This window comes from Poecilia reticulata, chromosome 10 (genome assembly GCF_904066995.2).
Source record: "Poecilia reticulata chromosome 10, P_reticulata-male-v2, whole genome shotgun sequence".
NCBI lineage: Eukaryota > Metazoa > Chordata > Actinopteri > Cyprinodontiformes > Poeciliidae > Poecilia > Poecilia reticulata.
This window is the reverse complement of record NC_088839.1, coordinates 4,470,645-4,492,940: the sequence shown is the minus strand read 5'-3', so window position 1 is coordinate 4,492,940 and position 22,296 is coordinate 4,470,645. Positions and strand designations below refer to the sequence as shown.

At 39.0% G+C, this 22,296-nt stretch overlaps 2 protein-coding genes across 3 annotated transcripts; one reads left to right on the top strand and one right to left on the bottom strand.

Annotated features, from left to right (window-relative positions):
• The first annotated feature begins 1,467 nt into the window (after window positions 1-1,467).
• LOC145553070 (uncharacterized) lies at window positions 1,468-3,892 on the top strand. Its single transcript, XM_081611542.1, has 2 exons — window positions 1,468-2,817; window positions 3,755-3,892. Exons 1-2 carry the CDS (start codon window positions 2,614-2,616, stop codon window positions 3,857-3,859), a joined length of 309 nt encoding a protein of 102 aa, XP_081467668.1. The 5' UTR covers window positions 1,468-2,613; the 3' UTR covers window positions 3,860-3,892.
• Window positions 3,893-8,503: 4,611 nt separating this feature from the next.
• Window positions 8,504-22,293, bottom strand: LOC108166601 (uncharacterized). Of its 2 annotated transcripts, XM_081611544.1 has the most exons (8): window positions 22,157-22,293; window positions 19,291-21,748; window positions 16,005-16,074; window positions 15,041-15,145; window positions 14,827-14,931; window positions 10,196-10,328; window positions 9,394-9,445; window positions 8,504-8,592 (listed from the first exon to the last, which is right to left on the bottom strand). In XM_081611544.1, the coding sequence occupies exons 4-7, from the start codon at window positions 15,087-15,089 to the stop codon at window positions 9,430-9,432; spliced, it is 303 nt and encodes a 100-aa protein (XP_081467670.1). In that variant the 5' UTR covers window positions 15,090-15,145; window positions 16,005-16,074; window positions 19,291-21,748; window positions 22,157-22,293; the 3' UTR covers window positions 8,504-8,592; window positions 9,394-9,429. The 2 variants fall into 2 exon arrangements, with proteins under 2 accessions (XP_081467670.1, XP_081467669.1); XM_081611543.1 differs by having other exon boundaries at window positions 8,532-9,445.
• Window positions 22,294-22,296: the final 3 nt, after the last annotated feature.

Sequence of the window (22,296 nt, the reverse complement as noted above, 5' to 3'; positions counted from 1 at the left end):
ACAGCCAGATCTAATGCTTCTCAGCAAATTAACTGTGGAGCTTCGTAAACCCAAGTAGTCCCTTTTTCACTTCTTTCGCTGAGATAAAGCGTTTTTGGCTTCTTGGCATCTTTTCTCTTCAAACATCAGATTTAGGCTTGTTTCCAGTTTGAAACAGCCCGATTTACTGCTTCTCAGCATTTCGGAGCTGTCCAACATCTAATAAGGCTGAAAATTGAATGTAGAATTGCGAATTCACTGATAGTCCATTTTTCACTCCTTTCGCTGAGATAAAGCTGTTTTGGCTTCTTATCTGCTGTTGTCTTGAAACATGAGATTTAGCCCTAACTCCAATTTGAAACAGCCAGATCTATTGCTTCTCAGCATTTCGGAGCTGTCCAACATCTAATAAGGCTGAAAATTGAATGTAGAACTGCGAATTCACTGATAGTCCATTTTTCACTCCTTTCGCTGATATAAAGCATTTTTGGCTTCTTGCCTGCTGCTGTCTTTAAACATGAGATTTAGCCCTAACTTCAATTTGAAACAGCCAGATCTATTTCTTCTTAGCATTTCGGACCTGTCCAACATCTAATAAGGCTGTAAATAGAATGTAGAGCTGCGAATTCACTGATAGTCCATTTTTCATTCCTTTCGCTGAGATAAAGCGTTTTTGGCTTCTTGCCTGCTGCTGTCTTTAAACATGAGATTTAACCCTAACAGTATGGTGTGTTTTTTGGCAGCAAGGTTATTGTAAATAAAAACTGGGAAAACGTCAAGCAGAAAATCAAAAACAAATTGTCAAAATGGAAGTGGCTCCACTCCCAGATGTCCTACAGGGGCAGAGTGCTGGTTTTAAACAACCTCGATGGCATCGCAGCTGTGACACAAACTCAATGTTATAGACCCACCATCTGGCTTACTTGTAAAATTACAATCAGAGATGGTAAATTTTTTCTGGAACAGTCTACACTGGGTGCCACAGTCTGTGTTGTTTTTATTAAGAGAGGAGGGGGGCCAGGGCCTTGTCCACCTGTCCAGCAGAACAGCAACTTTTCGTTTACAGTTTCTACTGAAATACCTGACAGGATCTCCTGTGAGGAAGGACGTGGCCAGCTGTATCCTCAGACGTGTTAATTGTCTGTGGCTGGATGCTGCTCTGTTTTTAACTGGTTTTAGTCTTTTAAAGTTAAAAGGGTTGCCTCAGTTTTATCAGTGTGTTTTTAAATCCTGTGCTCTTTTTAAATTGCAAAGAGCAAAAACACGTAATTCTCTGCATTGGCTTTTAGAAGAACCGTTGGTATGTGGAGCGAGACTGCACGTCCACGACAGCAGCGTGCCGGGACTGCCTGAGGCACTGTCCAGGTCCGGGAAGGTGACCCTCTGGCGTCGGGTGCAGGTGGCGGGACCAGACTTCTCTGACGTCCAGGAGTTGTCTCGCTGCTTAGGGTCCGGTGCGGCAGACTAGTACGGCGCTTCCTGGAGCGTGTGAAGGAGCGGCTGTCAGTTGAGGAGAGGCGGCTCCTGCAGCTACATGCAACAAAAGAGTGCCTGCCTGACCAGAATGACCCGTTTCCAGATGTGGTCCTGGATCCTAATTTCGAGGACGACAGTGGTCCCCTGATGAACTGTACGGATTTGGATTTAGCCCTAACTCCAGTTGTAAAACTGGTCCAAAAATACTGTATAAATTTTGTACAAAGATCCTGAACAAGAGAGCTCTCTGCAAAAGACCCATCAGTGTGTGGAGCAACAAATTCAGAGGACAGAAGCCTCAGTGGAGGACTTTGTACAAGCCTCTAATCAAAAAAAAGGACTGGTGACCTTCAGTGGAGGATACTTCATGGCGCCATAGCTACGAACTCGTTTATCGGTCATCAGTCCTGGGCTTTTAAATGAGTGTCCTTTTTGCAGTTTGTCTGAGAGTGTTTTTCATGTTTTTATGGATTGTGTACAGTTGACAAGTTTTTTTTTGTTTTTTTAATGAGAATTTTTAGCTTTTTTGGCGTGGTTTTTACCAATTCTGTTTTTATCTAAGGTGTGCATTTTAGTCGAGCCACTAGTTTTAAATCCCGGATCTTAAATTATTTAATTGCAGAGGCCAAAATGGCAATTTATTTAACTCGTCGTGACAAAATGCAGGCTGGACCTCAACTCGATGCTGTGGCAATGTGGAAGTGTAACATCAAAGCCTGGAGTTTTGTTTCCTCAGAGCCACCGGGAATTTTAATAGTTTTGTACAATTGTGGGGTTTTAACGATGTATTGTGCACCATTTCTAATCAGGGAGAACTACATTTTAACAAGCTACTAATGTAAATATTTATTGTTTTTATTTAGTTTTTCAATGACTTGATTATGTAACAGTTTGTTAAATCATTGTAAATAAATGTTTTTGTTAAAATCAAAAAATCTTCATGTGAGAGGAGGGTGAGTGGAGAGCGGAAGAAGAGTGAAAGAGCGAGTGGTTGTGTATCTTCTATCTTTGTTGTTTTTCTTACTGTTTTTTCACTGGGTGTTTATGTTAATTGTTTAGTTGTGATTTTGTGTTAGTTTTGTCACGTTTTAAGGGGTTTTTGTTTGGGTTCGGGTGCGGCCGTCAGGCGTGCCTGGCTGGCCGGCGTCTAACGACGCCATGGTGTCTGGTGGTGGGGCTTTCTCCACGCTGACCCGGAAGAACGGCGTCAAGGTGGGCGCTGGTTCTCCGTGCAGCGTGGAGGAAGTTTGTCTGGCGGTGGGAGAGGTGATCGGACATGGTTCTATCAAGTCGGCAGCTCGCATGAGTGGAGCTGTCGTCTTGTTTGTGGAGACAGAGAAGCAGGCTCAAAAGCTGGTGGAGGTAGGCGTCTCTGTCAACGGTTTGTTTTTACAAGTATCGCCGCTCACTTTACCTTCAACTAAGGTCACTTTATCAAACGTGCCTCCTTTTATAAGTGACGAGTTTTTGATGAAAGATCTGTCTCGCCACGGGAAGGTGGTGTCATCGGTGAAAAAAATACTTTCTGGGTGCAAATCACCGTTGTCGAAACATGTCTCCCATAGGAGACACCTGTTTATGATTTTGAAACGGAGGGATGAGGAACTCAACCTTCGATTTCATGTTAGAGTCGGGACTTGCAGAGGGGGGAGCTGGGGGTGCTTGAGCACCTGCCCTTTGTGCTCTTTGCCCCAAAGTGACTTTAAGTTTAGAGTCTGGTTCGCAGAGTATGAAGTTAAATTTGTTTCCCAATTATTCAATAGGGAAAAAAAAGAACCTCAGTTAAGTAAAATAAAATTGTAATCAAAACTTTTGGAATTGTAATGATTCCTTTAAAAAGAAAAAGTTTTGTTTAAAATACTTTTTTTTAATTAACTCATTTTTACCAAACAAACATTTATTTGCACACATCAGAAATCTTTTGTTGTGATTTTAGGCCCTGCTCAAGACGTCATGTGCAATACTTTCCTATAACAAAATAGACCTGCAGAAAGAAATTACTAATAAAATATCTTACATAGGCATAGTGTTATGCTCTATTGTTATGCTCTATATGGAGATGTTCGTTAGCTTTGATTGTATATGTCACATTTTTGTAATTTGTCATTGTTTATTAAACTCTGAAAGCTGAGTGGCTTTGTTGATATTCTGTCCTAGAATGTGGTTAGATGTGCCCTTTTTTTGTTGCTGAGCACCTGCCCCTTTAGTGGCCTCTCCACGGCCCTGTGTTAGAGTAAATGATTTTGATTACATCTTGTTTGCTACGTCCTCTAACATGAAGTGTTTTGTTTGCGGTCAGGAGGGGCACATTATTAAGATGTGTCCCAACAGGGCACACATCTTAATAAGAGCAAAGCCCAGGACCTGCTTTGCACTCGGCAAAGCAGCAACCCGCTGCTACTGAGCAGGTGGAGGACCCACCTAGTGAGCGGAGGATCCCGCGGCGGCTGCGGCGGAGGAACCCACAGTGGCGGCGGAGGAGCCCGCTGCAGAGGAGCAGGCGGAAGGTACTGTTGAGGTGTACCGACACAGTGGAGGGACAGAACAGTGCGGAGTTGATTTTTGGAGCTGAAGTGGCAGGAGAGACAGGTGAAGTAGCACCCGCTTCGGATGTTATCATCCCATAGAATGGCGATTATCAGTGGTTATCAGCCCCATTGAATGGCCTCAGTTGGTCCCTGCTCTGCCTGCTAGCAGGTTTTAATCAACCATTCTATCGGTGATAACAGCAACTCTTCGCCGATATAACCTTTTTTTTTTTAGCTTTTTAAAAAAACCTTTATTTACAATTTATGTGCTAGTTTGAACAGGATATTAAGAATATTTACTACAAATACATGGTCATAAGACTTTAATTCGATGTTTAAAAATAACTCAGTAAAATATAAAACCGGAGGGTTTTTGTTGTGATTATTAACTTGATTTAAAAGCGATGTTTTTTGTTAGTTTTTTTGTTTTAATTTAGCAACTATTTTTGAGTATGATACCAATGATTTACTCTAAAAAAATTAAGAAAAATTAAAATGTATTTTCTTTCGTGATTGCATGATAAACTGTTCTGTAAACGTTTTAATATCTTTGATTGAAATAATAAAAATGAGGACGGATCCCACAAAAACCCAAGAAGAAGAAGCTAACGTCATCATATGCGACACTTACACTCCGGTGAGTAGAAACCTGCATCTGTCAAAATGTATTTGTACTCTAAAACCAAAAATAACTCCAAAGTGTTATGTTATAAACTTACTGATGGTAGTTTTAGGACGTAATGGCAGTAGGACTGTGATGCGAATGGTTGAAAACACGTTTGTATTATTTTTTGCCGGAAAATATACGGTGGAAGCTAGCTAAATTAGCCTCTTCGAGGCTAATTGTACCTGTACATTGTACCTGTGCTTAATACGTTTAATTAGCCATGATAGAGTCACATAATAATGTTTATGGTCATGCTTGTTGTGGCCACTTTGTAAAATTGGAGGGTTCCTAAAGACATCAGTGCCCCTAGGCTGTGATGATCTTTAAAGTTTTGTTTATGAACCCTGTCTGATACACTGATTGCAGCTAGGTCATTTACTTGAATTAAAAACGAACTTGCATCAGTACAGGCAAATTTCTTTCCTCCTGTCTATGTTATTTATTGCTGTTGCAAGCCAGATGAAGAGAAGTAAAGAGCCGAGAACCTGACCTTTGAACAGACAGAGACCATCGGTCAGGAGCAGCCTGGGATGATACCAGAGAACCAGGAAGATACTGTGATAGTGCTTCTTGATCTGATTCCTATTTCTCCTCCTGTTGTCCTATCCTCTCAGTCTTTTCAGAAGAAGAAAATACCCAGAAGCACCTCTCCAGCTGCCTCTTCTCCCACTCGTAATCTGTCCCCATTTCTCTCAATTTTCCATGGCAAAGCCCATGAATGTAAGGTAAGTAACACTGACCAGGCATTGAATAACCTTTCTGGAACACAACTCCATAAACATCTTTGACACAGTTGATGTTGTTTGTGCATGTTTGTGCAGATACAGATGGACAAAGCTTGTGCCAAGGCTCATTGCAAGATCAGAAAGGAGAAAACATCTTAGCATTGGCTTTAGAAGATGTTGGTCGCTTGAAGACTGATACAGACACAGAAGTTCTGTCTTTGGAAGAGATCCTGTCCGGTGACACAACATTGCCATGGCAGCAATCACACAGTGGTAAGTAAACATACACTAATGTGTTTTATACTGTCATCATACCTGACAGATAATGTGACTAAATACTCCAGGTGTTGACCTAAACTTACTAATTTAAACTTTTACTGAGTTGATTTGTCCTTTTCATAAATGCATTTCAGACTCTGCCCTTGTTTTTGTGTGAAGACTGGCAATCGATGACATCATGATAGTTAAGAGACTGGAAGAGGAAAAGAGGATCCTTGTTGATGGACCATCATTGGAAATCTGTCATCCTATGAAGACACTCTAAAGGAGTTTCCCGCCTATTATCGGTAGGTACATTTAAAAGTATGTTTTTAAGTAATGCATAAACATACCAAAAGTTAAAGCATCCAAATTTTGTATTTTTATTTTTAATTATGTTCAACTTTAAAGGTTTGTCCTGTGCCCTAACTGACGAAGGTCCAAGAAGTATCCAGAGCATCATCCTCAGAGAGCTGCAGCACCAACAGATGAAGCTGCAGTCAACAGAGTATTATCTACAGCAGGGGAGCCCAAAGTGGGTCCTGGAGGCCCGGCATCCTGGATATTTAAGTTCTCTCCCTTGTTTAACACACCTGCATCAAATGATGGCTCGTTAGAAGGGCTAAGAACATTGACAAGCTGATAAGGTTGTTACTTCCAGCAGTGAGAGAATAAAACATGCTGGGCCACTAGGGCCAACTTTGGACACCCTGATCTACAGACTTTTGTCAGGAGAAGAGAGCGTTACCTTTGACGACAACTTCAGTAGTGACTGATAAGTCATATATATATATATAGTTTGCTCATAAGTCACAAAGAGACACCTTACAATTTGTTCTTGTGCTTTTATGTTTCCAAATAGGCAATGTTTCTTTTTCTAAATGGTTAATTTGTTTGTGCCTTTGTACTTTCTGAAAGGGCTTAGTAGAGCTGTAATTACTTCCTCATGAATGTCATTGAGTGCGTTTCTTTTTCACTTATGTTTCTGCACATCTAGTGTATTTTCAAGGTAATAATAAGATAAATTGTAGTTAATTTAATAGTTTGTTACTATTTTTACTTCAAGTGGAATAATAACACTTGTGCTTATGTTAAGCAGTTAAATGGCTACAGTACTAAGCAGTCTCAGTGATTCTGTAGTAACTAACATAACCAAGACATCTTTTTGGATCTTCTACTTTTCATTTTTTATTAATATGTGCAGCTCTGACTTATTTCTTAATCCAAAGAATGCACAAAGTGTGTACTGGTGGAACAATTTTGTATCCTTGGTCAATTGAATGTGGTTCAGTTTGTCTGCCAATGTCTTTATTAAAAAGAAATAAGTTAAATAAAATTTCAGTACTTGTCAAAGTGATCTTTTAATGCTATGATTTTGTTTATCCATCCATCCATTTTCTTTCACCCTTGTCCCTCAGTGGGGTCGGGAGGGTTGCTGGTTGATTTTGTTTAATGACATGCATTTATGCAAAAATCATAAAGGCATGATTTTATAAACAAAACGGCATCTAATTTTAGTGGATTCTTCAGGACATGTTCAGTATCCATCAGCTGATGACAAGTCAGTAATGAAGCATATTAAAATGTTGGACGAACAAGAAGTGGTTTCAAGAAATTGTCAGGAGAAATAAGTTGTTCAGCTTTTTGATACTCTTTAAGGACTTATGAAAATTAGTTATAATTGCCTACATAGACCTGGCGTTATTTAACCATGTCTATGTTCAACAGTTGACAGGTGAAAAAGGAAGCCAACTAAGGTTTGGTAGAAAAACTTGCTGTCAGTGTCATTTAGTTTAAATACTTCAGATTTGGACATAACTTCTTTTTTAAAACAGAGGGTTCCAACTTAGTGAAATAATCTTAATGAAACCTACATTAACTTGGTATTTGGATGCATTTACAAACCAAAAGGTGTAGACCTCTATTTCACCTACAATAATTAGATGGACACAATTTTAACTTAAATTCTCTTTAGGCATTTTCTCTGCAGGCTTATGAAATAAACCACAGAGGCCTGAGACACCATCAGGCAGATCATTCTTTTCCCAGCAGAGCAGATTTAGAGTTGGGGTACAGAGCTCAATGCTAGATAAAAATGCATCTTTTAACCAGTACTTTCATAAAGCATTTGAAGATTAAGCCATCTCTACCACTCAATTTGAGATTAGTGATGGAGTTAGGGTTAACCCTAACCCCAATCTAACCCTAGATTGTTTTTTATACAGTTTAACATAGTGTTTCTCTAGGAGAAAATCACTATGTCAATCAAACATAATTTAGATTACTAATGTAGTTTAAATTACAGTAGACTCAAAATGATTCAATATTAATTTACTAAACTGTAATGTTGAAGGATTTCATTCTGGGTTTCCTTTCATACACAAAATAAGCTGCAAATTTAACTTAAATAATTAACCTTAGACAGGTAAACATGCTATGCAAAATACTTCTCCATAAAACTTTTTTTTATGTGTAAATACTGATCACACTGTTAAAACACATAACAAATAGCTTCACACACTTCTACAAGTGTGTAGGAAACGAATCTGTTAACACAGTTTAACCTTGCGTCATGCCTTAAAGACAACACACAGGGCAAACTTGACCAGCCTACAAGTGTTCCTTTCTTCTCTTAATCAGTCTGCCGTAGGATGGCTGCGTTCCATTTCAGAAAATGTTTCAGAAGATGTTTACTGACACAAAGATGTGTCAGTAAACATCCCAACTTAAGCTTACATAACTACTATATTACAACCATAACATTAATTTCAGTGAAGACAGAAAAATTCGTAAAATGGTCAAACTGCAGTAAAAAAAAGAAATTAATACTTTGTAATACAAAAAAGAAAAAGTAACATAATGGAAGGACTTGTTCGCTGTCTGAAGGAAGTGGCACTAGGGGGACAGCAACATAAGAGGATTTACTTGCAGGTTCCCAGGTATCATCCCAGATTTTTCGCTAGAAAAGAACAACAATAAAATCAGGATGTGGACTTTTTGTGCTGTAAGGTTCACAAATCTCTCTTTCTAGGATGTATACTTGACTTTAAAAAGAGGTAATGTAGCCAAAGTATTTTCTCTGCCTACATCCACCCAAATGCCAGCTAGTACTTACATCTTGTTTTGTCCCAAAGATACAATATTATCTTGTGTTAAATGATAAACTGACTGCAGTCATTTTTACCACTACACAAACAATGAAAATCTCTCGTAGTGCTTCAGTTTCTTAGAAAAGTCTAAAAATCAAAACAGAAAAAAGTGAGTTTCAGATTTAATTTCCAGCTTATGTGAATTATAAAAGGCACAAATAATAAGTGCTGAATCACCTTTTAAAAAGTCCAAATATCAAAATCAGCATTCCTTTGCTGATAAACGGCCTAATTACAATATTTGGAGTTCTATCTCTATATTTCTATGTTTCTGTGCACATGTTGACATTTTTGTGTGAATTTGTTTCACCCAAAGATGTTGTGACTTATGTGGTACAAGTATTACTAATTCATGTTGTAATGCCAGTTTTTGTCCTCATAAAAAATAAAGACAAATATAAAGAAAGGAGTCTGGTAGGTCAGTAATTAAAGCCACAAAGTTTGTAAGTAAACAACTGTGCTTATTTTTTGCAGACCCCTGCCTCCCTTATCACTCCTCCCCCCATCTACTCATCTCCACACATGGTAATGTCTCTCAGTGTATCTTGGCATGTTTGACTGGAGTGAGGATATACTGTCACAGGGTGGATTAGTTCAACTTTTAGACTTACCGCATTAGTTCTACGCCCAGGGATTGATTTTGTGTACTACATTTCCACCAACCTAAATAACAAGAAAAGGAAAAAAAAAACAATTTTAAAAACAAAATAAGAAATGAAGTCAAAGCGTGTACACTTGAAAACTGAAAACTAGTGTGGTGACTGTCATATTTTATAATCCTTCTAAACTTTACTCTTCTTTACATGGATTTAAACATTTTCTCAAATTAGTTTAACATTAATTTTAAACACTTTACAATGGCCACAGAAAAGGAAACTAAGTCCAAAACAAATTGTTATAAACGGTCTATATAGGTTTTCTGTTTCTGTGAGAATTTTGACATTTTAGAGCTGGACTCCATAAGTTGCGAGTTCAGTTTTCTTCTGGGTTTGATTCCCGGCCCGAGGTCTTTCTGCATGGAGTTTGCATGTTCTCCCTCTGCATGGTGGGTTCTTTCCGGGTTCTCCGGCTTCCTCCCACAGTCCAGAAATATGACTGTCAGGTTAATTGGTTTCTTTAAATTCTCCCTAGGCGTGAGTGAGTGTGTGTGTGTGTGTGTGTATGTGTGTGTGTGTGTGTGTGTGTGTGTGTGTGTGTGTGTGTGTGTGTGTGTGTGTGTGTGTGTGTGTGTGTGTGTGTGTGTGTGTGTGTGTGTGTGTGTGTGTGCATGGTTGTGTATTCTGTCTGTTTCTGTGTTGCCCTGCAACAGACTGGTGATCTGTCCTGGGTGTACCCCAGCAACCCTCCCAAGCAACCACACTAGGGACACACGGGTATAAGAAAATGGATGAATGTAAAGAAAACAAAACTTACGCCATCCTGACGGGATAGACGGGATGGTCAGCAGGTGACATGAATGCAGATGTGGCTGATCTATGGAGGGATGACGAGTGGGAGGAGAGGCAGCTGGAGAGGTGCTTCTGGGTCTTTTCTTCTTCTGAAAAGACTGAGAGGATAGGACAACAGGAGGAGAAACAGAAACCAGATCAAGCAGCACTATCACAGTATCTTCCTGGTTCTCTGGTATCATCCCAGGCTGCTCCTGACCGATGGTCTCTGTCTGTTCAAAGGTCAGGTTCTCGGCTCTTTACTTCTCTTCATCTGGCTTGCAACAGCAATAAATAACATAGACAGGAGGAAGGAAATTTGCCTGTACTGATGCAAGTTCATTTTTAATTCAAGTAAATGACCTAGCTGCAATCAGTGTATCAGACAGGATTCATAAACAAAACTTTAAAGATCATCACAGCCTAGGGGCACTGATGTCTTTAGGAACCCTCCAATTTTACAAAGTGGCCACAACAAGCATGACCATAAACATTATTATGTGACTCTATCATGGCTAATTAAACGTATTAAGCACAGGTACAATGTACAGGTACAATTAGCCTCCAAGAGGCTAATTTAGCTAGCTTCCACCGTATATTTTCCGGCAAAAAAATTATACAAACGTGTCTTCAACCATTCGCATCATAGTCCTACTGCCATTACGTCCTAAAACTACCATCAGTAAGTTTATAACGTAACACTTTGGAGTTATTTTTGGTTTTAGAGTACAAATACATTTTGACAGATGCAGGTTTCTACTCCCCGGAGTGTAAGTGTCGCATATGATGAAGTCAGCTTCTTCTTCTTGGGTTTTTGTGGGATCCGTCCTTATTTTTATTATTTCAATCAAAGATATTAAAACGTTTACAGAACAGTTTGTCATGCAATCACGAAAGAAAATACAATTTAATTTTTCTTACATTTTTTTGGAGTAAATCATTGATATCATACTCAAAAATAGTTGCTAAATTAAAACAACAAAAAAAACGCTTTTAAATCAAGCTAATAATCACAACAAAAACCCTCCGGTTTTATATTTTACTGAGTTATTTTTAAACATCAAATTAAAGTCTTATGACCATGTATTTGCAGTAAATATTCTTAATATCCTGTTCAAACTAGCACATAAATTGTAAATAAAAGTTTTTAAAAAAGCTAAAAAAAAAAAAAAAAGGTTCTATCGGTGAAGAGTTGCTGTTATCACCGATAGAATGGTTGATTAAAACCTGCTAGCAGGCAGAACAGGGACCAACTGAGGCCATTCAATGGGGCTGATAACAGCTGATAATCGCCATTCTATGGGATGATAACATCCGAAGCGGGTGGAAGTAGAGGAGGCGATGGAACTGGAGGCTTCAGTCCCGTTAAAGAGGTGAAGCAAAAGGAGGAATGTGGTGGCTGCTCTGCAAGTCAGTAAACAGGCCAGCAAGCTGGCTGCAGAGACAAAAGAGCTGTCGGACAGATATCAGCGAAGTCTCTGTATCTCAAAGTAGCAGTAAACAACCTAGATACCCTGCAGAGTCTTTTAGAATATTTTTAAGGAAAACTAAAGGGTTGAAAGGAGTAAAAATTGAAAGCCATTTTCCTAATTTAATAATGTTTTATTTCTCAGTAATATCAGGAACAAGGAGGTGTAAAAAAGTGTAAAAAAGTCACAACACAACATGCTCTGCAGCAGCTGGTCTCATCTCAAGGCCTGGTGGCCTTTTACAAAAGGGGGGCGCTGAGATTCCACTGGGGGGCGTTTGGTCGAAGGTAAGCTTTACACCTTAAATTCACAACAATACCAATTTAGACAGTTTGAGCAACTTGGTAAAACTGTATTGTGTAACATTAAATCATGCTTGGCTGCAACTGTATCTATGGCAGCTCTTCTATTCAGTGTTTGTAGCTCCTTCTCCATTCTCCCTCTAGTGGTAGCTTCCCCACATCAGTTCAGCTTTACACCGGCTGATGACGTTGCTGTGATTCACTTTGTCTGGTATTTTTGTACATATGTTTGGGCAGTTCTGTGATCATGTCAAAGCAGCAACTTATATTAAAAAGAGTTTTATTTCCATTTGAACGCTGCCCGGTTCCATGGAAGGACAACAGAAAATCGCTCTTATAAACATGTAATTACTAAAATCACGATACCCTAACTTTGTATCCCTCTGAAAAATGAACCCATTTAAATAAAGAAATTCCTCCATGGGTGATACAAAGATATAGAGCGTTCATTTTATAGCGTTAACACCGGAGCTGTAAGTGGTTTGGTGTGAAACAGGTGTGATGGAACAACGGTACCACAGCACTTTTAAATTTCAATAATCAGAATACCGAAATGGTTTCCATTGCTTTACAAGGTTTATGTCAGTCTGCCTTTTCCCCATCGATACGCTTCCCATACCATAGGGGATTAAAAAAAAACACACTAAAAAAACGATGCGCACATTGCCCAAAACTCTGAAACAGGAGAAGCAGGACATAAAACGGAGTGACGAACTAGATGTGAATTATGGCATAAAAACAGAAAATCCGACGCTGAACAGTGAAAAATCAACACATGATGTGAAATACATGACGATTAGGAGGCGCAGCAGGTGATGAGTGAAGATTACTGGTGGTGAGTGTCAAAAAATTATAAAATAAATCTAACACAGGAAAGAAACTAAAGTGGACATAGCAATAAACCGAGAGACGATAATACTAATCAAAGGAAACTAAATGGAAATGAATGAAGAACAAACTGCAAGAATAAACTAAGAAACTAAAGTAAATGCAGAGGAATAAACTGGTATGGCAAGACCTTTCGAGCAATATTTAATACAAAGGAGGAATGTAGAGCAATAATAAACAGACACTATTTCCAGATAAAAGGTAAAATAATATTGTTGAAGTGCCATGGGTTTGTTGAGACCACATCTAATACTGAGAATAAATATATCTTACATACCATAACAGTAAATAACTTATCACTTATTTATGTTTTTAATTAGATTTGATATATTTATTTCTTCAATATTATTTTTCATGTCAGTTTTAATGTCATGAGGCTGATGACTCCATGACACTTTCAATTTGACTCATTAGGATTTGATTAAGAACCAGATTTGTTCTTTGTAATTTCTGTCCAATTAAACTATTAATCTATAAATCAATAGACAGGTAAATCAATAAGATATAATCCATGTTTCTGTCTCATATTTGTATGGCATTAAACGGACTTGGAACTTTAGTGTTTCCACTGAAAGCTCTGGTTTGCACAATAAATGCCATGTGGGTGAAATTTTATGGATGATACTCTGATGTCCCATTCTCCTGAAGGCACCACCAGAAACTCACAGAAACACTGAAGAGAAGAAGAGTTATGATTAATGAAGTTACAGTTCTATCCATGTTTTAATGTAATGAGTTCAGTCGTTTTGCAAATAGTTCAAAGTTTAAACTGGCATTGTTGTACATCTTTTATCTGGTCATTTTGTGGAATATTTAACAACTAGAAAATGGCAAAGAATAAGAATATTTTTTTCCACTCTGATTGGCTGCCAATTTTAAGTTGAATGTCATTCATTGCATTTTTGGCAGACACCTGTGAAAATAATTTCTATTCCCATGGCTTTTTTGTTCTCTGGGAAATTATTTTTGATGATAAATACAGAAACAAGCATAAAAATCAAAACTTCTACAATAGTGATAGTACTATTAATAATAAAATAATAGTCAGTGTAAAGTAGCCTACAAATTCTTTGGTGGGGGGCGGTGAGGGACCTGGATAAAGGCTAGGGGGTTGCTGGGCCAAAAAAGGTTGAGAAACAGTGCCTTAAATGCATTATTTCTTAACTTTATTGCTTCTTTACATTCATTTGTCCACCATGGCACCATTTTCTTATCATTTTTACACCCTGATTTCTTTATAGAATTATCTGCTGCTTACATTATTATCTTAAATTTTTACATTTGCATCATTTATATCCATTCTCATATCTACTTTTCCTAAATTTATTTGACTTAAGTATCTAAATTTAATCCAAGTCTGCCTTATTAAAATAAAAATTTTTACTGAGCTTTATATTCTTATTATTTAAATTTAGTCCTACTCTTATTGTTATTGGATAATGATCACTACCTATTGTAGATTTTTTAATCAATTAACCATTCACAAATACCAGCTAAAACACTTGAGACAATGGGTTCTTTGCACGTCAGCTTCTGCATTCGGGGAAAAGCGGATCAGTTGTTTCCGATCTATTGAAAATGGCATTTTACACTAGGTGCTTGCAGGGCTTAGCCGAGGTATGCATATCGATCCGAAGCCCCAACAAGTAAGCTGGAGAAAGGTTGTAAGATGTACGCCTCGTTATACATTCACTGACATGAAGGTGAGTTTTACTTTATTAAACTTTGTGGCTAGGGGTGCTTGAGCACCTGCCCCTTTTGGTCCTTGCTCTCCGTGCAGAGACCACTAAGGGCAGGTGCTCAAATTTTCCCAGTACACCTAGTGAGACTGTGAATGTAAATCTGATATTTACGTCTGACAAAAAAAAAAGACGCAGAAAGAAACGTGGCTGTTTGTTCTTTTTAACCTCATGGTGTCATGTTATTTCATATCCCGGGTTGATGTGCCAGACTCTCACCTTTGCTGGTGTCGTACTGAAACTTTGATGACAGAGAAAACTTGAGGTATTCAGCTTGTTTCCTGAAGACGTTCAAATCAGAGGCTGCCACGGTTGTCTTCCTGTCTGCAGAGGTCAGCAGCAGAAAACCACATAATAATGAACAAGATAACCACAGTGACTGGACACCCCCCTCCGGCAGGGGTTCACCCTGTCCACAGTGGGTCATGCATACCAAACAGGTAGAACATCTGGGAATGGTTTTCGTTGTCGTAGGTGTGCATGAGCAGGCAGTCAGAGCAGGTGTGCAGGAACCTGTGGTAGGATGCAGCAGTCGGGACTGCACAGCAAAAACACACAGTTGCAGTTAGCTTTCTCTACATTGAGAACATGTTAATATTTTACACAGTTTTTACTTTAATAATGTCTTGTGACATTTGCACTTACAGTATCATCAAAAATTATTACACCTTGAACTTTTCCATATTTCACATTAAGACAACAAAAATTTGTGTAAAAGAGCAACTCATTACTGGAGATGCACCGATCCCATATTAATCTGTACATGTCTCAATATTGACAAAAATTCCTGGAGTGGGTATCGATGACATATTTAGTCTAATTCTATGCTTTGTGCTATGTAAACGATGTTGAGAATTCCTATTTTCGCATTCTGAACTATTAGAAAGAAAGTTCGTTGACGTTTAGCTAAGCCCCTTAAACGTTTTCACAGCACAAGAAGAATTACTGGATGTTATGCCAATCTGTTAAAGGCTGCTTCCTAAACAGGCCTATTGATTGTGTAATCCAGGCTTATTTAGGAACCAATAAGGGCGAGTTCGGCGTCTTCCAGTTGACCCTGCATGTGACTGAAGCAAGCTGTCTAAATTGCTGCTTAACGTCAAGCAGTGACGGAAAACAATGTTTCCTTGCATTGGTACAGGCTGCTGCTGTGCTGCTAGGCGATTTGCCTGGTCTAACCTCAGGGTCTGGTTGCGGGTGTTCTGTTCAACACCATCCGCATGCTTTCAATGTGGTCCAGCACAGGGCCAAAGAAGTAAATTTTAACTGTCATTTTTTACCCTCAATGAAGATCCAACTGCCCAGGACCTGCTCAAAGCAAATAATCACATTATAGCTGCTCTGTTATTTTACAGCCAGCGCAGGAAGACAAAGGTCTGGTGGATTCTAATCTGTACCTGGTTGATCTGTTCAGCTGTCAGAGTTTGGGTCAGCTGGCTTCATTCGTCTTCTGCTGGTGCTGCAGTGCTGAAGAACAGCAGGGAAACAAGGTGTCATGGTGGACAGCAACAAGTCGACGCTTTCCTCCGGAGCAGCTGGACATTTATAGGTATTTATAGGCAGCACACACACTGCACATTGTTTGCTGTGTTGTTTGATAACAGATTCACTACAGAGCTGAGCAATTCTGGAAAATTATGTTGGTCAATCTTTATGGGGCAAGTAACATTTCTGCTAACAGGTTTTCTTATCGGGGTCAGTGTTTGAACAGTGAAGGCTGCTCTGAATGTGTTTCAAACATTTATTTTCTTGTCCTTTTAACTTCGGACTATTCAAATAGTCCTTGGTCTGACTTTTAAAATTAAGTTAAACATAATGACACATTTTTGTTGCTCGCTCAGGGGCAGAGAGTGTCAATTTATTATTGCTAATATTGTTATCTGTTTTTAAGTAGCATTTTTATTATGATCAGTAATGTAATTAGGGACTTGTGTATTTTTAGGCCCGAGCAGCTAAGCGCTGCGAAGGCCTATTGGAATCGTGCTGTAAATTATTATTCTTCTTCCGTAAAGTAAATTGGCTTTTTGGGGGCTTTATCATATTCAAAAACTCACCAAACTTGGCGGGCTCATAGAGCCTGGTGAAAATTTACGTATTTTAAAGTCACCGCAAAAATCGCACAAGAAACTGCTCAAGGGCGCCCCCTAGAAACTTTCAAAAGACCCTTTTCTATTCACTTACTTTATCGTAGAGACTTGAAATTCGGTACAGTTGTAGAGCTCCCCAAGACCCTCAGAATTTACAATTAATGTCATAGTGCAAGTATCCCAGGAAGTCGGCCATTTTGGATTGAAGTTCCGATTTTGCCCCCATTTTGGCCGTTTACAGACGTCGCATTTGATCGAACTCCTCCTAGGGATTTCAATCGATCGGCTTCAAACTCGGTCAGATTGTTCATAAGGCATGGCCGATTCAAAGTTATCAAATTCGTGAGTTTTCGAGCATGCTGAAGGGGTCGTACCAGGGGTCAAAGTTCACCGACTCACCAGAATGTAATAAACTGTTATATCTCTTACAAATAAACTCACAGAGCCACCAAACTTTCTGTGTGTGATCACCTTTGGATGACCTACGACACCCAGTTGTGAAATTTTGAGATTACCTAAGCCACGCCCCCTTAGAACAGGAAGTGTCATGTTTTACTGCGAACGTTCACTATCTGACCCCTTTGACCTAATCAACATGAAACACTGTCGACAGACAGAAGACATGTTGGTGTGTCAGGGTGTCCAACCCCGTTTGGTTTGGATGCAGCAGGTGGGCGTGGCGGCGTGGCGAAGTGACCTTTAACGCCGTCTCCTTACGTTTGGCCTTGAATTCCACAGTTTAAAGCCCAGCTGCACCAAACTCACTAGGTTTGATCCTTGTGGGCCCCTCGACAGGAATCCAGTGTAATTTTTTGTGGGCGTGGCCTAATGTCTCAACAGCGCCCCCTTGAATATTTTAAATAATCAGCCCCAAGCCATTCTTTAACCTAGAATTATGAAACTTGGTACACTTGTGTATCTTGTAAAGACCTACAAAAAAGTCTCTTGGAGCCATGGTCCAAACCCAACAGGATGTCGGCCATTTTGGATAAAATCCGCCATTTGCTGTTTTTCAGAGACGTCATATTTGATCGAACTCCTCCTACAGCATTTCAGATACAGACTTCAAACTCAGTAAGCAGAGAGTTGAGACATGAAAGGTCTAAAGTTATCACAGGAATTTTTGTATGTCAAAGCATGTGGGCGTGGCTAAGTGCAAAACTTTGACTATTCGCCATAAAACATCAAAGTGACATAACTTCCACATAGAAGGTCACAGCTGCTTCAGACTTCCTATGTCTCACTACTGACCAACCATCATTGCATTCTCATGGTCAGATGATGACGTAACCTTAGCTCCGCCCACTTTTTACAGGAAGTCACCTGTTTTTTCTACTGTAAGTCTTATTTTTACTGAGTAATACATATGGAATTAATCTTCTAACACCTGACACTATATGACCTGATGAGGAACTGTGATGATGAACTCTGACTCATGGGGGCGTGGCTAACTGGCTGTCCTTCGCCATATGCATAAAATTGTCTCTGAATCAAACACGCATCTTCCGATTGGCACCAAACTGGATACGTTTGACCTGTGCTCAATGCTAAAGAGCCCAACAGGTTTGAATTGTGATTTTACTCTACAGCGCCCCTAGATTATCCCATCATCAATATCTCCTCTCTACATCGACCGATCTGCACCAAATTTGTGGTGTGTCGCCAGGGAACCATGCCGAAGTTAACGGTGCGAACTGCCTGGCGGACGCGTGCCTCAACTGTGCGAAAGGGTACGCGGTGGCAGGCGGGCGGCGGTGCTGGATCCCCCGCGCTGGCTATAGGCCGGAGCGGCGCTTGGCTGCTCGGGCCGCTTGAGGCTCCGCGGAGCTTTATTTTCCTTTGTTGTTATATAATGCTTTATTATTATTATTATTATTATTGTTGTTATTATTATTATTATTATATTTCCTCCTTTACCACATCAACACATTCTGTTACTCATATGGACTGCAATGGACTATTTTCTTTTTTCGCACATTTTGTTTTGTTTGTTTGTTTCTATTTGATTTGTTTATATCACAAATCAAATAGATTTTTTCATTTTGAAAAAACATAATGACTCATTTTGAAAAGCTTTGGGGCTAAGAATGACATGTTTTGCATTTGTGTATCACATAAAATTCCAAAGCTTAAATCTATGTTTGTGGTTTGGACAAAATACAAAGAAACAAAAAAAACTTTCAAGGGTAATGAATACAAAGCTTTGATCATTTCTTTGTTGTTTGTCTACTTAGATCAGTGTGTATACCTCTTGGTTTATTATTATTTGTGCATTTAATATTTTTTAGCTTGGCATTTCTGTTTACTGTTTAAACTGTTAGTTTCAGGTATAATTCATTTTTTCATCTTTCTCACCCCTATGTGTTCCAGCATGTGGAACTTAAAGGGAATGTAGAGAATAAAATCATTAACTTCTGGCTCGTATTCTCTTGTCCTCCCAGACTCAATGATGCCATGCGTGGAAATAAAAGGTACATAGAGATGACAGTCAACGCTCCACGTCATACATTTTCAGAGTTTATTCTAACATTTAAAAGTATAAAATCACATTGACAACACAGACACTTCAAACACACTAAAATAGATATTTATTTACCTGAGACAAATGGAAAAGAAGAAGAACGAAAGGGCAAAACGTCTTTGGAGAATTCCATCCATCCATTTTCTTCCGCTTATCTGGGGTCGGGTCGCGGGGGCAGCAGCTTCCGAAGGGAGGCCCTGACTTCCCTCTCCCCTGTCAATTCTTCCAGCTCCTCCGGGGAAACCCCAAGGCGTTCCCAGGCCAGCCGAAAGACATAGTCCCTCCAGCGTGTCCTGGGTCTTCCCCGAGGTCTCCTCCCAGTGGGACGTGCCCAGAACACCTCACCAGGGAGGCGTCCAGGAGGCATCCTGACCAGATGCCCGAGCCACCTCAACTGGCTCCTCTCGACGTGGAGGAGCAGCGGCTCTACTCTGAGTCCCTCCCGGATGACCGAGCTTCTCACCCTATCTCTAAGGGAGAGCCCAGCCACCCTGCGGAGGAAACCCATTTCGGCCACTTGTATCCGCGATCTCGTTCTTGATCTCGTCTTTGGAGAATTGCAAAAGCAAATCTGGTTTGTTCCTCACGTGCACAAATTTTTATAGTAAAGGCATATTCTTCTCTTTAATTTATTGAAATAAGGCATATCTTTGCTCATCCAACAAGGAGCTGTCTCGGACCCTCTTAAAAGTTAGAAACTCCCTACAATTTGTTTTCAAGATCAAACACCAGTTGTCTCCTTTATCTAAACAAGTGGAAGCAGACCTTCTCCTCCACTGGCCTGAACTCATGCAGTTTTATGGCTTTTCACAGATCAGTGTGAAAGCTAGAATTGCGCCTGATTGTTTCCCGCTCAAACTAAGGGCAGATCAGAAAATCTAGCAGGCAATCTGCTGTAACTACAGGTAACATAAAGGTCAATAGGGCATAATAAGTTATTAATCTGAAAACTATAATTAGGCTATTTCAGTCAAGACATGTTAACAACTACGAGAGATTACAAATTAGACTGTGTTTTACAGATATTCTATGTTGCATTCAGTTTTACACCAGCTGTTTAAATCTTGTCAAAATGGTCAAAAGGTTAAACTCACACAAACAGCCACGACCTCCTGTGAATGTGTGCTCAGTCCACAGGGAGGTTAAGAACTGTTTTAAATGATAGAAAACTAATAACTAAACTATTTTAAATTCAACTTATTGTGTTACATTTAATATAAACATCCTACAAATGAGATGCCCACTGGACCATGGAGGCAATTTAGAACCAGATGTTTTAATTTTAAAACGCTGTTAATTTTATATAATATTGTACATGTGGTTAAGTTTTAAAGCTAGCATATTTTTAATTTATTTTCCTAACAGGACTAACAATAAAAAAACAGCCACATAAAATCGTAATAGTGTGTATTGGCGCTAGTATGGATGGGTTATGACACAACATATACATTCATTCAGCATCACTCATGTAACGCACGTGAAACCTTCGCTTTTGTTACATCATGACCTTCACATGCCCCACTACCTGTGTCTGTCCCATTCCGGCCACACTCACAAAAAACAGAAAAGGACAACAATAACAAGCTGTATAATCTCGATAATTTTTTACAATTGTTGTTCAGTTTATACCGTCTGGCATATATATGCATAGTATTCACGAGCGGCCGTAGAATATTTTGCCATTCAATATAATTTTTCAGGCAGTAGCTGTACAGCCTAATTCGGGGTCCTTCGGTGGTGACTTTAATAGACATTAATACGTAGACGCCTCATGGAGCTGGCCGGCCCGTTGCTGCAATACGTAACAGCGTCCGCCATATTGAATGTGGAATATCTACCAGTCAGCTAATACAAGTGAATGGACCTTTCTTTATAAAGTGCTGTTCTACAAAGTATTTTAAGTTAATACCTGCCATTGACACATTTTCTCACACACAATATATTTGGCAATCAAAGAAATCACTAAAGAGAGCGTTTCTAACTTTTGAGGTGATTATTAATTGTTTTGGGGCATTTCTGAATAAAGAGCACAATGTTTTATTTGATAAGAAATGATTCTGATAACTTTTATATTGAAATTGATAAACAGACACATTTTTACAGTGTTTTATTAAAGAATATATTTACATAATTCCATAATTTAATGTATATTTAACATTTCAAGACAAGAAACAAATAATTTTCCTGTATTTTTATACGTTATTGAGAAATTACTTTTGATTTATAAATCAGTCATTGTCAAACATTAAACTACATATTTTTCTTACTTTTTTTCCAGAGAATAAATATTTATTACAGTATGTCAACTCTGCTATTGACAGCAAAGAGTGAAAATAATTCTAACAGAGTAAATTATTTTTATTTCATTACATAAGCTACATTAATACACTAATACTTCAGATTGAAATATTTAAAAATACAGAAAAAGTGAAAGAATAAAACATTTATTTATTAAATAGCCTGTGACCAGTGTTCAGTCTGCTGGTCACACTGGGAGAACTCCAATAACTTCTGAGACGTTCTGGTTCACAGGCTAAAGCCAAGAATAAAAGAGAAGTTATCCAAAAGTGAAATAGAAAATACATGTTTCCTTCACATTCATAAAAAGACATTTTCAGCATGTTGGGCTCTGACACGTAGCATCTTTATAGCTAAATATCGACATGGTGAATGAGCTGTGAAACAGAGACTGAATAACAGCAGCTCCAGCTCTGATCCTGACTGATCTTTCCTCACAAAATCCCCTAGTCTTTAATTAATTTCTCCTCTAACGGTTTTTCATCAGCTCTTTCTCATTAGAAAACAGTATGAAAACGTTAGCTGCTATGCTAACAATCAGCGGTTATTTCGGGCCAATTTAGCTACATAGAAAATATTTTCCGGTTGTTTAGAAGCGAATTTCTGGCTGCAAAGTCAAGTAATTCTTATATTTTATCCTTACCTGGGGAAGGTAATCCTAATGGATCCAGTTTGTTTCGTAAAACGGTTGAAACAAGTCCACACAGCACAGGACTTAAGGAGCTACGATCGCTCTGCTGCCACATAGAAGATGGCGGACGGTTTTACGTACGACTCAGCGCT

Excerpts from the sequence above, each read along its gene's own strand:
- LOC108166601 (XM_081611544.1), bottom strand. The coding sequence starts at position 15,089 with ATGCACACCTACGACAACGAAAACCATTCCCAGATGTTCTACCTGTTT. Across the intron at positions 14,932-15,040 it reads CCAGATGTTCTACCTGTTTG|ACAGGAAGACAACCGTGGCA; the intron begins GTATGCATGACC and ends TGACCTCTGCAG. Across the intron at positions 10,329-14,826 it reads TCAGTACGACACCAGCAAAG|TCTTTTCAGAAGAAGAAAAG; the intron begins GTGAGAGTCTGG and ends CTATCCTCTCAG.
- LOC145553070 (XM_081611542.1), top strand. The coding sequence starts at position 2,614 with ATGGTGTCTGGTGGTGGGGCTTTCTCCACGCTGACCCGGAAGAACGGC. Across the intron at positions 2,818-3,754 it reads AGGCTCAAAAGCTGGTGGAG|GAGGGGCACATTATTAAGAT; the intron begins GTAGGCGTCTCT and ends GTTTGCGGTCAG.